The 17,258-nt window shown below is 37.1% G+C and overlaps 1 protein-coding gene across 3 annotated transcripts in view; it reads right to left on the reverse strand.

Moving 5' to 3' along the window:
* Positions 1 to 1,403: 1,403 nt before the first annotated feature.
* The window catches only part of STXBP6 (syntaxin binding protein 6), a 101,371-nt gene continuing 85,516 nt past the window's right edge, over positions 1,404 to 17,258 (reverse strand). For all 3 annotated transcript variants that reach the window (XM_066321449.1, XM_066321450.1, XM_066321452.1), the window contains 2 exons: positions 5,649 to 5,806; positions 1,404 to 4,503 (listed from right to left, as the gene is read on the reverse strand). In XM_066321449.1, coding sequence (XP_066177546.1) covers positions 4,480 to 4,503; positions 5,649 to 5,806 — 182 coding nt within the window. In that variant the 3' untranslated portion in view covers positions 1,404 to 4,479. The remainder of the gene's footprint in view (positions 4,504 to 5,648; positions 5,807 to 17,258) is intronic.

Here is a 17,258-nt window from a genome sequence, read left to right on the forward strand (position 1 = left end):
ACAGTAACAACTCAAATAGAAAAAGTATAAATGAAACAGATATAAAATACCATTCAGCACTTCCAGATGATGCACAAAACAGGCTGTAATGATGTGCTACAAAGTAGAAGTTGGTGCTTTGGAATTATTAGGGAAGTTACTATTTATATAAATTCATGTCATTGCATCAGTGGTAGCTGACCACTTCCATGGGGGACAAGCTTCAAAGTAAGAGAAAGCCATTTTTAATCTGAGACATTGCAACCCTTTGTGAGTACTGGACAGCACCCCAGCTCACTACCTGAAGTACTGTGTTTCTTTATCTTCACAGATGCCACGACTTGTAGCTGAAGAACAATTTTCTCAGTCAAATATTATCCCTTCAGGAACATACTAACGTATCTTTTACTTAGCAAATCTAGCATACTGAATCAGCAAACATCCATGTATCAGCTTCTTCCATGACTCAAAGATGACAAAAAACCTCTCAGCATCTTTTCCTTAATTTATACACAGCAACAAATAAGGCTGGTATTATGAAAGTCATAACACTGATTAAAAGATGACATGGTGAAATTGACTTAAAAGAACGTTCAAAAATGAACCAAACATTTTGTCTTTCTAGTTTATAGGATAAACATACAATAATGGAAAAGAACTGACAAATAGTTATGTTCAATCTACAACAAATGCTGTCCAGATCAAATTAGCTTCTGATCCACCAGAGATCTATTTCTTTTACTAAGAGGTTCATACAGGTTGGGCAGTGGGGATGTATGGTATTCAACATCTATGGATAACATGAATTCTAGCAAAACCTACCTAGTAACTACAGTAACTGAGTAGTTGACAGTATCTGCTAACAAGATATTTTTGAGATTAGGATCACAGGGGTCATACTTAAGCCTGAAAAAAGAGATGGCAGCAAAGTCAGTTTGCTTTGAGTATGGTTCTTGTGCAAGTAGAGCTCATTTCAATCTAACAGAGTGCTTCTCTGTGTGTAGAAGAATTCTACCTTTATAGTTTTATTCTTATAAGGTAATTAAAATTGCTTGGGCATTGATAAAAATTATCAATAAAATTAGATAGCCAAAAGAAGATATTAACAACTTGAGAACAAGTATTTCATAGGAGAGTAAATTATCAGAATTCTTTTTAACCTACAAAGCCTTTAGGTAGGGTGCTAACTTCAACCTATGGTAATTATTTTCTGGAATCTGCTTAGACAGGAAATGCTTTAACCCAGTTTCCACTACTTCTCTTTTAATTACAGTATTCTAGAGAAAAATTTTATCACGATAGCAGAAAATATTTTTTATTCAGTTTTGCTAGAATTCAATATAATTTTGCTAAAGTGAAATATCAAAACCTAACTCAAAAATAATGGACCTTTTGAACAGAGAACTCAAATAATCCAAAGACAGTTTTCATCACAGTAAAGTATTTAATGACAAAAATCAGGGTTTCCAGTAGTGAGTCAAGAGAGTAAGTCCCACTTTTTTTTCTCCCCTGAATGGCACAAAATAAATTTCTACATCTTTGAGAACTTCCAAGGAATTGGTTGCAACAGATATCAGCAAGTATTACAATTCTGGCAAATCATAGCAAAACCTACCTACCTTTAAGATCAGTTTTAAGAGCACACATTTTTGTTAATATTTCACATAATACACAACTTTTGCTAGACACAAAAGTAGCCTTTTAGGACAGAGTTTTCAGCACAGCAGTCAAGTCTAACAATACATTATTTTTATTCTGTTCAGAACTTTAAAAAGATAAAGAAACTATTAATATTGTTACAATTTACAAATACATTCTTTCATATGAAACATTAACCTGAATCATAGTATATGTTATGTACATGACTATCTAATAATACTAGGTCGTATACACTACAAGCTAAGTTCCAGAAGGAAACTGCTCTAAGATTTACCTTTGGATAAACATGTATACACCTTGATTTTTTTTTCTAAAAACTACCAAACTTTGTAGTTTAATGAACAGCAAGAACAAAGTAAACAGACAAACCACTTTTCCTTCATTCAGAAGACTTAAACTTCCCCTAGGAAATGGCTTTTGATGGTTGGATTAAAGTCCTGAGTTATGATAAAAAACAACAGACTTAACAGGAAGATATAAAACAACCCAGAATGCTCAAAAACTCAGGTGGCACTAAAGCAATGTTTTAATACAATTCAACTCACAAGAGGTCTGGAACTTAGCAGTGCAACTGTGATCTCATCCTGTCCAGCTGATATTTATGTAAACACTTCAAAATATATGCCTTTTTATCTAAATTTAGACAACTAATTATTTTCAGGTTTATCTGACCTGGGTTTTAGACATTTCTTCTAATTATCTGCAAGCTTAGAGGACTGGCTAGATGGCAGCAGTTCAGAATCTACTTCTTTCTCTCGAGAGAGAGACTTGTGAGGTTAGCAGCAGAATATAGTTTTAAAAGACTGGAAAATATGACAAGAACATAGATATCTATGTGGTGAGAAATGTACTCCCTGACTGATTTATAATCTATCTTAAAAAAAAAAAGCCTAACATTTTGTATCTAGCAGAAGTTTAATTTCTGTTTAAAGAACAGACACTGTTTTCCTGGTTAATTGCAGAAACACCCAGTCATCATAATAGCATTCAGACATTTCCAGGGTAGGCATTACTTACACATACCTCAACTAAGTGTTCAGAACTTGTGTTGTTAATGACCATGCTCTGATTTATAACAGAAGTGGCCAAATTCCATTTTAGTAGGTGCTAGATTTAGTAACTGTTGGATTCTGTTGGATTTGATGCTAAATAGAGCTAAATGATCATACGGTACTGCACAAATGACCCATTCTCTCAACTTCCAGTGTGAAATTAGATAAAAAAACTTCATACAAAACTGTTTAAATTATAGGAAAAAAACCCCCACAAAACAGATGTAAAGTTTGAATGCAATCAGCCACATAGACAGTGTCCTTAGTTCAAATGAGAATACTTTCTTACAGGCAAGCATTTTTTAACGAAATGGGCATTTCCATGAGATTTTCAGTTATTTCAGCTTGCGGTAAGTAAAATATTCTCAATTACTACAGTAGCTTTTATCTCTCTTACAAGCACTGCTCTGAGGATTTTAGACTGTTGTGTCATTAATAATGCAAAAATCATATTCTATAATGAATACAGTACATTCACATAATGCCAGCTTTTCTCTGGTAAGATGAGAGCAAAAATGAAGTGCAGGCATTTTCAGAAAATGAAGGCTGTACCTTCTTCAAGGATTTCTTTTCTAGTTTACTGGTTTAAAAAAAAGAAAAAAAGCGACATATTTTTCTTTTTTTCCTTTTCATTCTTGAAGCATATTAGACCATCTTAAAAATGTTAAGAAAACAGCTGTGAAGGAAAAAGGTAACCTACTTATTTTTGTACGAGAAATACAGTCCATATATTGCATGTAATGAATACAGATGAAGTAGAGTCATCCTTCCAGTGATAACATATTGAAAGCTGTGACTTAAACTAGAAGTTGGTTCTAGTGTACCAAGACATGCTTTTTTGAAAGCCTCTTTATTAAAAATCAGACAACTTGCTAACACAAATGTCATTAAAATCAGACAAATTTCTGACATATAGTTTCTCTTACTGCAGAATTTATGAAAAACAGATGTCTTGAAAATAGCGCACTCTCATCTTCCCAGGCCTTTCCATTCTCATTTTCATAAGCCTTTAGCCACAAAATCACAGGTAAAATGAAATGCTATTTTATAAGGTTGCTAAATCGTAGATTGTGTTTGAGGCACAGCTATGTGCGTATAGATGTAAAAATTACTTTTTTCCTCAATTTTAAAATCTCAAGCATACATTCTCTAGGTTTCGGCATATTATTCAAATAATCGGTGTGAAAGTGAAAACAGGAACATGTACAATGCTGATATGAATGAGACTTAGATATGCACTTCCAAATGCTGGTGCACATGCAATGCTTCCTACATTAGTTAGAAGAAACAAGTTCTTCTGTTTTCGAGGACAAAGCAGTTTGTCCTCCACTATAGCTATAACCCCAGATGTTTAATTCTAACATTCATTCACATTCTGCTGATGCTACATTAAATGAAGAAAATTATACTCCTTCTTTGGATTTTATTTCCACACACATGTCCACAATCAGTTAAATCTTTTTTTTTTTTTGTATAGCCATGGAAGAATATTACTATTTTAATCCTGATCAGCTTGTCATTTGGTCCTTTTTCAATGTTTGCTTTCACTCCTGTAACAACTGAAATACAGGTAGAAAGTACCGCAGGACTGTGTAGCAATATTAAAAAAGAGGAACAAAAGTAAGTCAGAAAAGTAGAAATGCAACACTTTTTCCTGCACAGAAACTGAAAGAACGCATCTCCACTGAACAGGAAGGAAAAAGCACACAGAAGGCTGAATCTCCTGTAAAAGCTGCTGATTGTAGCCTTTTCAGCTTCTCTTGAGAAGATTTCAACTTTGGGCAGTATCTCAGCATTTGTGCTTCATGGCAAGCTGAAAAAGAAAGAAAAAAAAAAATAAAGTGGTATCACTGAAAACGACAGTTGTATCAACCTAACGTGGCTAGTCTGGAAAAGCAGAGTCTGTAAGACAAATTCTCCAAAAGATACCTGAAATCTATTAATTCCTTTGCATACAGATATACAGTTATTTCCTTTCCTGGGACACACAGGCAAAGCCTCTCTGCCATGCCAAGGAGGCAGGCTTTATCTGCTTTCCCAGCTGTTTCCCAATATTCCAATATTTTGCTCTCTGTGAGGAAGGCTAGAGCAAGACACCAGAAACAAAAACATGCTTAAAAGAATAGTGATTTTGACCCAATGATTTTGAGTGTTAACTACAATCAGAGATTCTACACAAGTAATTTAAAACACCTATTCAGGAGCTCTACTACATAATGATGAAAATAAAGGACTGATTGCCTTTCCACTTCTGTGATTACCAATTATTTCCATTTCAAATAGTTCAAGAATTGACTTAACGAGGAATAAGAGGGAGAAGAAAGAGATGAAGAGAATTAAAACCTGTAAAAAATGTGTAGACAAACTGACTTTGCAAACCAAGCAGAGAGCTTAGGGTTAGGTTCCACATAATAAAAAATTGCTATCTGTAGATAATAGATGCTAACAAAGCTGAGATTAATGAACCCTCTGGGAAATTACCTAGAAAACAGAACTGGTAGGGGCAGTTAAAATTCACTCATTTGCTACCAGTGATGGCAAATAAATGAATGAAACTAAACTAACAAACTTCTGATACTGAAGAATATGGTTATGAATAGCTATTTAAAGAAATTAATATTTGGTGTGATATAGTAGAAATGTATTTCAGCATAAAAGAACTTAATCCAACAGTTTTCTTTCTTTCCTCAAACAGATTTTTTTTAAGTGTCTTTGGCAGTAACTCTGACAAGTGTTTATTATATGAAACTTATAACTTTTGAGATCCTGTGCAGTCACCAACAGACGGAAGGGATTTTTTAGAGGCAAAGAAGGTGTCACAAGGAGGATTTGATACATACCCTAAGCTAAGTTCAAGCCTTTATACAACTAAGTATAGATACATGCTTTCATTCAACAAACTCTTGCAGTTAAATGTCTGACTTAAACCTACTGAGTCTTATCCTGCTGAAATCTTACCTTATGTGCAGTTTCTGCGAACTGCTGAGCACTGTTTTTCAGCTCCTCTGTCTTTTCTTCTGCACGACCTAGCCTTTCACCACGTTCATTCAATGCCTGACTTGCCTTCTGTACTGCACTTGTCACACTGTCTGCTGCTGAATGGAGTATGCTGTTTCCTGCAACACCAAAAGATGCCATTAGAGCACTCAAGTGTATATATGCTTTGTATTAAATACAATTAATTTAACTTACAAAGTTCTAGAGCTGGTGTGCTATCTGGACTGACCTCACTTCACTACGTCTCTTAGGGTGGTTGTAGAGAGCGATGAGATCCCCCCGAGCCCCCTCGAGACCAAGCAAACCCAGCTCCCTCAGCTGTTCCTCAAAAGACAAGTTGTCTGGACCTCCCACAAGCCTTGCTGCCCTTCACTGGACACACACCAGTACTTCAATGCCCTTTTTGAGGTGAGGGGCCCAGTACTCGAGGTGTGGCCTCACCAGTGCTGAGTCCAGAGGGATGGTCACTTCCCTGGTCCTGCTGACCACACTACTGCTGATACAGCCCAAAGTGGCACTGGCCTTCTTGGCCACCTGGGCCCACTGCTGGCTCACACTGAGCCTGCTGTTGACCAGCACCCCCAGGCTCCTTTCTGCTGGACAGCCACCCTTGCCCAGCCTGCAGTGCTGCCCGGGATTGCTGTGACCCCAGTGCAGGACCTGGCGCTCTGCCTTTGTGAACCTCACGCTGGGTCCTTTGCCCACTGACTGAGTCTGTCCAGATCCCTCTGCAGAGCCTTCCTTCCCTGGAGAGATCAACACTCCCACCCATCTTAGTATCATCTGCAAATCTACTGAGGGTGCCCTCAATCCCTACATCCAGATCATCAGTAAAGATGTCAAACAGGATTGGCCCCAAAACTGAGTCCTGGAGAACACTGCTTGCAATTGGTCACCAACTGAATTTAGTTCCATTCACCACAACTCTCTGGGCCTGGACATTCAGCCAGATTTTTATCCATCAAAGAGTCCACCCATCAAAGCTGCAAGCAGCCAGCTGATCTAGGGGGATGCTGTGGGAGATGGTGTCAAGCACTTTACTGAAGTCTAGATAAACAACATCTACGGCCTTCCCCTCATCTACATTTTGTCTTAGGACATCAGGGGAGTCAAGCAGCGCCTTTCTCTCATAAATCCATGTTGGTTGGGCATGATTGCCTGGTTGTCCTGGCTGTCTTCATTTTTTTCCACAGCATTAAAACCAGATATATAATGCTCTTACATGAATTGTTTTGGTAACTGTATGAAGCAAATTCAACACAGATGAACTGAGCACTACAGCAAATCTGCTCTTAAAGTCTGCTATTCTTACTGAAGTACAAAGACAACTGAAAACAGACAAAAACACACTGCTTTTATCATTAATCTGCAAAGTGTACCTACTTCAAAAATATTCTCGGGTTAAAAAATAAAACCCAAACATTAATTTAAAGGGCTATTTTGCTACTGGTTTGTTGCAGTTTAGTCTCCAGCCAGCAACCAAGCACCACACAGACCCTTGCTCACCCTTCCACCAGCAGGACTGGAGAGAGAAGGTAAAAATTAGAAAACTGATGGGGAGAGATACAGACAATTTATCAGAGAAAGCAAAAGCCATGCACTACTGTAAAGTAAAACAAGGAATTAATTCATTGCTTCTTATGGACAGGCAGGAGTTTAGCCATCTCCAGAAGAGCAGGTACCCATCATACAGTAACAGTTCCTCATTAAAACAAATGTCATTACCCCAAAATTCCTCCCCTTCCTCATTCTTCCTTTTGCTTTATGTACTGAGCATGATTTCATGTGGTTTGCAATATCCCTTTGGTCAGTGGTCTAAGCTGTGTCTCCTCCCACCAACCTCCCATGCAGGCCCAACTTCCTCACCAGCATGGCCAGTACGAAAAGTAGAAAAGGCCTTGGTTCTGTGCAAGCCCAGCTCAACAGTAACAAAAACATCTCCATATTATCAACCCCATGTTCAGTAAAAATCTATCACATTGCTCCGTACCAGCCACTGTGAAAAAAATTAACACAGCCAAAACTAGCACACAGTTTCATTAGAAAACAGAAGAACAAACAACCCTTTCAGACCCGGTTTTCAAATAATAATCCTTTCCTTAGAAAGGCCAAACAAACAATGAGTAGTGAAAGTAAAGGCTGCCCTAAGTAGCCTGTGGAGCACAAGCTGCATATGCAGGAATTCCTGAGATAAAGAAAACTGCCTCACGATTTTCTTAAACTAAAACTCAACTGGTATTAAACTATGGAGGTGAGGGAGAGACTTAAGAACCTACACACAGTGACTCACAGATGATGAGTCAACATGAGAAATAGCAGAAAAACCCACCCTGGCCTCCTATATACCAATACCGTTACATTTTTACATGTCTTATTGTTACATACAGGTTTGGAGTTTTTTTAAAATATTGTTGCATTTAGAAAAGGGATGTAACAGCTGGCATTCTTGTTGAAGACATTAATATCTAACAATAGTGTGAGCTGGAACTTTGCAGAGATAGAAATTAATCTTTTCAAGTGGTCTCCCTTCAGACACTGAGGAGTTTGATTGCAAAACCAAACAACTTTATATACTGCACACTTTCTTTAAAATTTTTCAGTCAATTGCTATTTTTTTCATAAATTTTTAAGCAGATTATTATTTTGGCTTCTGTTTGGGCAGCTTTTACAATAAACACATGTACTGAGCAACACTGCACTGGGAATAGTTTTCCTTTTTTGGTGGTGTATTCTAATGGCTTTGGCCTCTTGTATAGTGCTAGTTTTCTAGGATAGGAGTTTTAAAAGTTCCCAAGAAGGAATTAATTCTGTTTTTCACAAGATCGTAAAGCCTCAGCCGAATTCAAGCAGGCTACACTTAGTACAAAACTAAGCATCTTTTTAAGTCTTAAAATGTGTTAGGGAACAGAATTTAACATATTGTTGACCTTCTGTCATGTCAATAGCAAACTACAGAACAAAAATATTTCTCATTTTCTTTACTCCTAAAAATATTCTTTATTTCTGTACTCCTAAAACTATTTGTAGATTTGTGGCCAAAGATTGGTATCTATTTCTCCCCATTATTTGCAGCAAAGAAGAATGAACTTGAAAGTCTGGCAGAACGACAGTAACTGTTTTTCCCTCTAGCTAACAAAATATTGTGTTCTCTCCAGTTAAGATCTACTGTATTTTCTCACGGGCAGTGACTTGCAGAGAAGCTGCTATTCTGAGACTGTTCTGAAGAAACACTTTTGGAGTATCTTTACCAACTGAATGTCAGTAAAACAATGAAAAAAATCTGCTCTCATCTATGTGCAACTCAGAAACCCACATGCCAGTAGTCTATGGAATTTCATCAGTGTATTTCTAGAGCACATGTAGGTGTTTGCTGCTGTAACTGACTATGCCTCATCCCTGTATTAGTATCACAGCAGGAATAGCAACACTTGCACTGGACATATTGGAAAATCATTCCTATGAATAAACCATCTACAACCTGAAAAACTTTCAAGCTGTTCTTCAGGAGGTAACTACTCAGATTCAAAATATCCTGAGAAATGTTTGCCATGTTGATGGAATCCTTTAGGATTTCAGTAAAGCTTCTCATACTGTCTTTCAGAAGATCCTTCTGGACAAAATATCCAGCTCACAGCTGGATAAACACATCATGTGATGGGTGAGCAACTGGTTCAGGTGCAAAGGGTAAAAGTGAACGGGGTGACATCAGACTGGCGACCTGCCACTAGTAGGGTTCTGCAGGGCCCAATTTTCAACATCTTCAAAAGGACTTGGATGCAGGACTCAAATGTATACCGAGTAAGTCTGCAGACAATACTAAATTGGGAGGAGCTGCTAACTCCCTTAAAGGCAGAGAGGCCCTGCAGAAAGACCTTGACAAATTAAAGGGGCCACTCAATCACCAGCTACATGAAGTTCAAGAGAGCAAAGTGCTGGATTAATCTGCACCTGGGATGGGAGAAGCCTGGATTTATGTACAGACTTAGGAACAAGATGCTGGAGACCACTGCCATAGAAAAATGCAGGTTCATTTCAAGTTGAACACAAGTCAGTAGTGCCCTGCCCTAGGGCCAAGTGTGTCCTAGGGGGCATCAGGCACAGCATTGCCAGCGAGGCAAGGGAGGGGATTGTCCTGCTCTGCTCACCTCAAATCCTGTGTGCAGTTTTGGGCACCACACCACTCAGAGGATATAAGGCTATTGGAGAGTGTCCGAAGAAGGACTACAACGGTTATCAAGGATCTAGAGGCGAAGTGATAACAAGGAGTGGTTGAGGTCACCTGGCTTGTTCAGCCTAAAGGAGACTGAGAGCAGATCACACAGCAGTCTACAACTTCCTCAAGAGGAGCAGAGGAGGGGCAGGCACTGATTTCTTCAGTTTATTTTGGATATTAGAAAACTGTTTTTTTACTCAGAGGGTATTTAGGCACTGGAATGGGCTCCCCAGGGCAGTGGTCACAGCACCAGCCTGACAGAGTTCAAGCAGCATTTAGACAATGCTCCCAGGCACAGTGTGTGACTCTTGGGGTGTCCTGTGCAGAGCTACGAGCTGAGCTTTGATGACCCTTGTAGGTCCCTTCCAACACAGATATTCTACAAGCTGTATCAGAGGCTCTTACATCCCATGAAGTCACCTTTAGGACTTTTATCATGCACAATGAAAAGTACATCCTTTAGCCACCATACCAAATACCTGAAAGATACTGTTATAATCAAGTATGCGAAGAAACTAATTGGTCTCTAGAGATACCATTTAGATTGCATCATTTGTTTTATCACACATTCATTAAAGGTTCATTGCATTCTCTATTAGCCCAATCAAATATATTTCAGCTCAATGCAGAGATTTATCTTTACATTAGTGATAACACTCTACAGTGACTGATTTGCAAACACAAGCATTCAATTTAAATTGTACATGCATTAATAAAACATTTAGCAACTACCTACTGCTGAGAAGGAAATCAAATTGAGCTTTGATTATTTGTAATTAGTATTCTTGCTGTTACTCAATTTTCTTATCTTATTGTTTTCAGTAAATTTTTCTCATCTCAACCCATAATCTTTGTCTTTCAAGCTTTCTGCTGAAGGGGGAGGGGAAGCAAATGCTTTTGCAGTTTTGGTTGGAGCACTAGAGAGGGGAATACCATTCCTAAACTGCAATGCTGCTATAAAAGACAAAATACAAGACTAAATACATTCTGCACTGATCTGACTTGAATTTTCTTTTTTTCAAGAAAATTTCTCAAGATGTTAAACAAAAAAAAAAATCAATGGACAATTATGAAAATTATAAAAATGCAAGAATCAGCAGATGCTTCCAATAAAGTTTCAGAGCAAAAATATAGATATTTATCTATATTTTCCAGGACTACAATTATTTGTGGCTTTGGGGTTTTCTTGAGTCAAAGAGTATCTTTGCATGTATATTGACTAAAATATTTCCATACATTTCTCTAAAAAAAGAACTACCTCTACTTTTAGCTCCAATAGTATTATCTCCAACATATCAAATACATCTGGATTATTCCTGCTGTTTTAACTCCCATATTTCAATATACGCAAACCAGAAACACAGAAACGAAAGAAAATCAACACAGCCTGAAACACAGCAGACAATTAGCTGACAAAAAACTGAAAGCTGCACATGAACAGAATGACTTCTGCAGACCATAGGAAATAAAATTTAAATCATGAAGATGAGGTCTTAAAAAAACCAACCGAACAAAAAACCATCCTAAAATATGACAAAATAAGTTATCTTAATAACCTTAAGAGTTAAACAATTCAATATTTTTATTGCTTACCAAACACAGCGTATTCACATTTCTCAGTGTGGCTTGCAAAATCTTAGATCTAGAAACATCTGTATTACATAAAAACAACCCTAGTTATTGGTTCTTCAAGGCACTATAAAAATCTCTTCCATGGGCAGTTAAGTAGGACAAGCTTTCTTGCTAGAGACATAAGAAAAAAAGTTTTATCTCTGATGCTAGTGCCCTTTTATGATAAACAGTCATATTAAATAACAAAGGGGCTATTAGAGTAAAACAAAAAGATTTTTTTCAATGATGAGGCATCCTGAGAACAAAAATACCTCCTGCTCTACTGAGATTTTCTTTTATTCAGTACTCCACAGCAATGATATAATGTAAATTATTCACACTTCTGAATAGTTTAATTAATTAGAGTGTCAAATTTCAAGCAGTAGAATCAGACAAATTACTTTATCATATCTTTGTGTCATTCTAGTATAGGAACTTGTCTCTGATCATTACTCTGGTCAAAGTGTTGTTAATCTTGGGGTGGGGGCAAGGGCTGTGGAATATGCTGTTACCTTTACTGCATTTTCAGCAAATTTATTCTTTTTAAGCAAGTATCTTCTTATACATAAACCCCGACAAATTAAAATCAGTATTAAATTACATTCAATCGTGATGGTTAATATTAAATGGGAGGATTGGGCTAGATCATCTCCAGAGGTCCCTTCCAACCCTAACAATTCTGTGTTTAGTGCTTATATTCAGGACAAACCATTACAGTCAAGATTACTAAATTCACATAAATTTGTACATTTTGGAAAAAACTTCATCTCTGAAGATGCAAATGAGAAAAAAAAAAACCACCTTTGTATGTAATAATGTTGAAAACCCTACAGGAAAAAAGCCTGATTTGTTTTCTATAATGGGTAATTTTCTTGGATAGTATAAACCCAATAATGTCCAAAAATCTTACTGTGCAGTGACCTTTAATCAGTAGGACAATTTTGAGTTAAAAAGGCTTACTCTGAAAAAGTTCTGGAATGCGGCAGGATCTCAAGCAATACCACTATTACAGCCAACCTGACAAGAAGCAGAACGTGTAATTAAAACAAAGAACAGCAGCTACACACCTCTGAGAAGGAGATGACAAACTAAAATATTAATCTTAAAGCTGCTCCCCTGGGGTCACAAGTGAGAACCACTGTGAACACCAAAAAAATTTGCAAGCTTTGCTGATTTTGATCAGCCAGCAGGGAAAATAACTGGAAATGGGCTAACTCCCATGTCAATTTTTATTGACACTGATGTCATCCTATAAAGAAAAACTATGAGGGTTTTTTTAGTTGAATCCTTCCAGTCATTTCTGCTAGTAGTGAAATGCTGTACTTACTACATTTCTTCCTGACCACAAGCTGAAATATTCAAACAAATCTGATTCAAAATCAGAGTAGTTTTCTGTAGGGAATATTCTGAACAAAATTAACAGATTTCATATAGGACAAGAAAATCCCCCAACCAGTGACTACTATGAAGAATTATATTTAATATTTAAAAGGAAAAAAAAATCTGTTTCTAATGAAAGCCTATGGTACAAATGATGCAAAAAAAAAAAAATCAGTCACCGCTCAACACTCACCACTGGCCCAATGCTCAGATAGTCCTTGAGCAATGTCTACCTTGAGAAAAAGCAGTTTCCCCTCCAGTTTAATTCTGAGCACACTGTTACACGGCCTGGAGCATCTCCCTGGTCAGTTTTGGTCAGCTTCCCTATTTGTGTCCACTCCCAGGCCATTTGCTAGGGGGCAGGCAGAAGGAAGAGACCATGAAGGTCTTGATGCTGTGTAAGCACATCTCACCTAAAACACTGGTGTGTAACCAACACAGTTTTGGTCACAAATCTAAAATACAACACTGTACTGGCTGTTATGAAGATAAATAAGCTCCATCCCAGGCAAAACCAATACAAAGCCTAACAGACTTTTCCCTGTCAAGGCAGTCTAAAGTCTTAACATTTAGTCTTAACACAGTCATAGCATCTCCTGATGCAATTTTTTTATTTTATTTCAAATTGAATTCACCAAAGTAATGACATTTCTTTTAGGGTGAGTGGGAGATTTAGACAGCAACATGCCCTGAAGATGAACCACAGGATTTTTCTAAACAAAGATATTTCTTGCAGACATTGTGTCAATACTATTGATTAAACTTCTGCTTAAGTACTCTTAATTATTATTGAGAAACATAATGCATTAACCTGCTACAATGGAGGCATTAACACAGTGTATTTGTCAACAGATGCCTATTTCTTCATCAGGTAAGCGACTTTGAAAATTCTGTGTTTGGTATTTAAGAAGCATATTCAAAATCCCCAACTGCTATGACCACGTAAACTGAAAATAAAGTTATGGGTCATGAATAAGAATGAAGACTGAATAAGAATTGGTGAAGGTCAGGATGAAATCAGTCAAGAGCAATGGTTGGAAAACATCAAATGAAAAATGCAGCATCTGACCTGAGAGTGACTGGCTGTGCCAGGCCTGTCCTCAGGGTAATCCAGGAGCTATACATTTAATATATATATATATTTTAGCCCCATCTCAATCACCTAAGATTGGTATGACTGACAGATTTTTATGTGAGAACAGTTTTTTCTGCTAATATGCATATTACTCCCATCTGTTTCAATCAACCACTGTCAATAATAAATAGCTTGAATGTTGCTCTTATAGACAGCATTTTACAAAAAAAAAATTCTCTTTTTCCACCCTCCAAGCTGTATGGAACCACTGAAAATAACACTTTAGAATCAATCAAGTGACCACAGAAAGCTCAAGAGGAAAATACAAGTTTTGCTAATCTTAAAGTTTCTTCTATTCTATCAAGGTTCAGGTGACTCCCACGTATTTGCTATATTCACCAATCAAAATCATGCATTTTGTTGGAAGAAAGAACTATGGGGGGGAAAAAAAAAAAGTTAAGAACTGCTCATTACTGCAACATGGCACTGAAGACAAGGCGGCAAATCTTCCACTGCTAACACTGTCACGACATGGCTCACAATAAGGAAAAATCTAATCTGGAATGATACTCAAGAAATACCACAATAATTATAAAGGATTAAATGAACTCTAGGCATCTAACTCAGGAAGCTATAGTATTTCAAAATAAACCTATCTAGACTGGTGAAGCTTTAACCAATGGTGGCACTTCACACGTCCACTGGCTGCCTCTACTTGCGGAACACATTTGTTTTGTTGAAATTATCATTACCAGAGAGTTACATTTCCTAGAATAACATCAACCCAAGGCTTTCCATCACATATGTAACACAGTACCTGGTTATAAGGTTCACAGGACAAACAAATTCTTCCCCTTCTTCTTTATCCCTGTCACTTCCCTGCCAACTGTTGCATCCTTTCATGTATATTGGTGCTGTACTGACAGCCTTGGTTAAGAGCTCTCTTGAATAAAAAAGGGAAGAGCTACTAAAAAGGCCAAAACAGAAGAAACCATTTCTGACCTCTCTCAAACAGTCATGTGAAAACCTTATTAAACAGCTTGAGATAATACGTAGAAGCTGACAGAAACAGTACTATTGTGATTGTAATCCTGTAAGATAATACACACTTACAACTTAATGAATTTCTGTATCACACAAATGGAATGTTCTCCAAATAATTTAGATATTTAAATTATCATTCAGAAAGGACAACTAAGTGATCTGAAAGACTGAACATTCATAAAAAGTAGAATCTTCACTAAATTTCCAGCTTTGAAAACTTGAATCTGAACCTAAATCTGAACATCAGCTTCTCAACTTATCTTTCAAAGACAACTTGCTCCCAACTTATGTTTTATCCATAAAATCTAGAAGTCTCATGACCTGCACAGGAGGATTGCCATGGACTTTCACCTTCTTCGAAAGTAAACAAAACACTCCTGTAAGTCTTTGCACCTGAATCTGGAAAGTCTATGGCCTTCAAAAAGCTTTGGTTACCAAGTCCGGTAACTATTTTGATGTAAGTGTACATATTCTGTACTTAATGTAGCCTTTACTAATCATGCAATATTAAGAGTCACTGTACTCCCAAGGGACACAATCAACGGTTCCATCTTCATGAAAATCTTATTCTGCCCTGAAAAGTAACACAGATTTCAGAGTAAGAAGCGATTTAAGATCTCAAATTTAAACTGGTTACAGTACTTTCCCCTGTTCTCACGAGGGCTAGGCAATTTCTTCTGACACATCTTGATCTTTTAATATGCATCAATACCAAAACCAGCCAGGAACAGATATAAATATAAAAAGGTGGGAAAATATTGCACATTAGGTTGACACAAAGAGATGTCTACATTAAAAATTCATCTAATCTGGTATTTTGTCCAAAGCATGTAAGACAGAAAAAGAAAAAAGAAAAACCCAAACCAACAGTATATTATAATCATTCTTGAAACCTCAATAAAACTATTCAGATTTGACCCCATACTTTTTGGTCTTCCTGATTTGCAACACATGAAATAAAGTCTACATCTGCACACAATTTATTTTTGTGTATCTGAAATCTTGTACTTTCAGGGCCAAAAGAGGGCAAATTTATCTCAACTCTTACATGAAAAAAAAAAAAAAGTATATTTTATTCCTCCTAGTAGTTAAGTAATACCTTTAATCCTAGCAGTTAAACAGATGCTTGCAAGTCATTTCTAACAATAACAAAGAACACCTTGTGCATCATAACATTATACTTTTAAAAAGGTCCTACCAATTACAGAGAATGTAGGAGGCAAAATGATCATCCTGACTGTTCAGCATCCTCATTAGCAAGCAACAAAATAAGATAAGCCTTACTGACAACAGAGATAAATTTCTTCCTCTCCTCTCATTAGCTATGTCAACTCCTTAGGTTTGCAAGGTACATTTTAAGATGGGGAAAAAAAAAAAAAAAATCAGTCTAGTGGGTAGCATCCCAGTTCTTGTTTTAGCCTTGAGTTTAACTTTTTTTCCACCAAAAACGCTAAAAAAGAAAGGTCCATGCTTTCCTGGATTGATTGACTGACGAATGTGTGCATATTTCAGATTTCTGCAATGACTGCAGCCTACATAGCCATTCCAGAGGTGGACTGCTGGCCAGGATCTTGCAAAAAATACTGTCATAGCTGCACCCAGAAGAGGCTGTGAAGTCTATCTGAGGACCTGAGTAAATGCCCTGATTTCCAGACTGTTATAACTAGATTAAGGCTAGTACTCTATTTGCTAGCTGAATTATGCTTGATGTGTTTGCATGAGCTTTCTTAATCACAACTTTGTGAAAACCTTCCAAACGAGAAACTGATGGAATAAAATTTCTTTACTTTTGCATCACTATCAAGCATGAACCTTGTAGAGCAATCACAGTATCCAGGTACTCAACAGCTCACTAATTGTGAGCTGAAGTTCACAGTGAATAAAGAGAAGTCAGCCATGGTCCTGGAAGGGGGATAAGGGAGTCTGAAAGACCTTCATTTGTCTAAAGTGAAAGCATATGCTACTAAAAACCTGTCGAGGCCAGCAATGATTCTCCAAACTGGAAGCCTTAAGTCAACACTGTAGAGAACTTTACACTCTGTTCCTTCCTGCCCAAAACTATAACCAGTTTTAAAGCATCATATTAGCACCAGCCTGTAGAGGAGAAGGAAGGAGGGGAGAAGCAAACAGGAAGAACAGTGTTTATATAGGTGTGCAAACACAGTATGTACTGATTAGCAAAAACAGCACCTGGCCAAGGTAGTAATTTTATATCTTTGCCAAACATAAAGAAAAGCAAATATGGAAA

The sequence above is a fragment of the Sylvia atricapilla genome, chromosome 6, assembly GCF_009819655.1.
Source record: "Sylvia atricapilla isolate bSylAtr1 chromosome 6, bSylAtr1.pri, whole genome shotgun sequence".
Classification (NCBI taxonomy): domain Eukaryota; kingdom Metazoa; phylum Chordata; class Aves; order Passeriformes; family Sylviidae; genus Sylvia; species Sylvia atricapilla.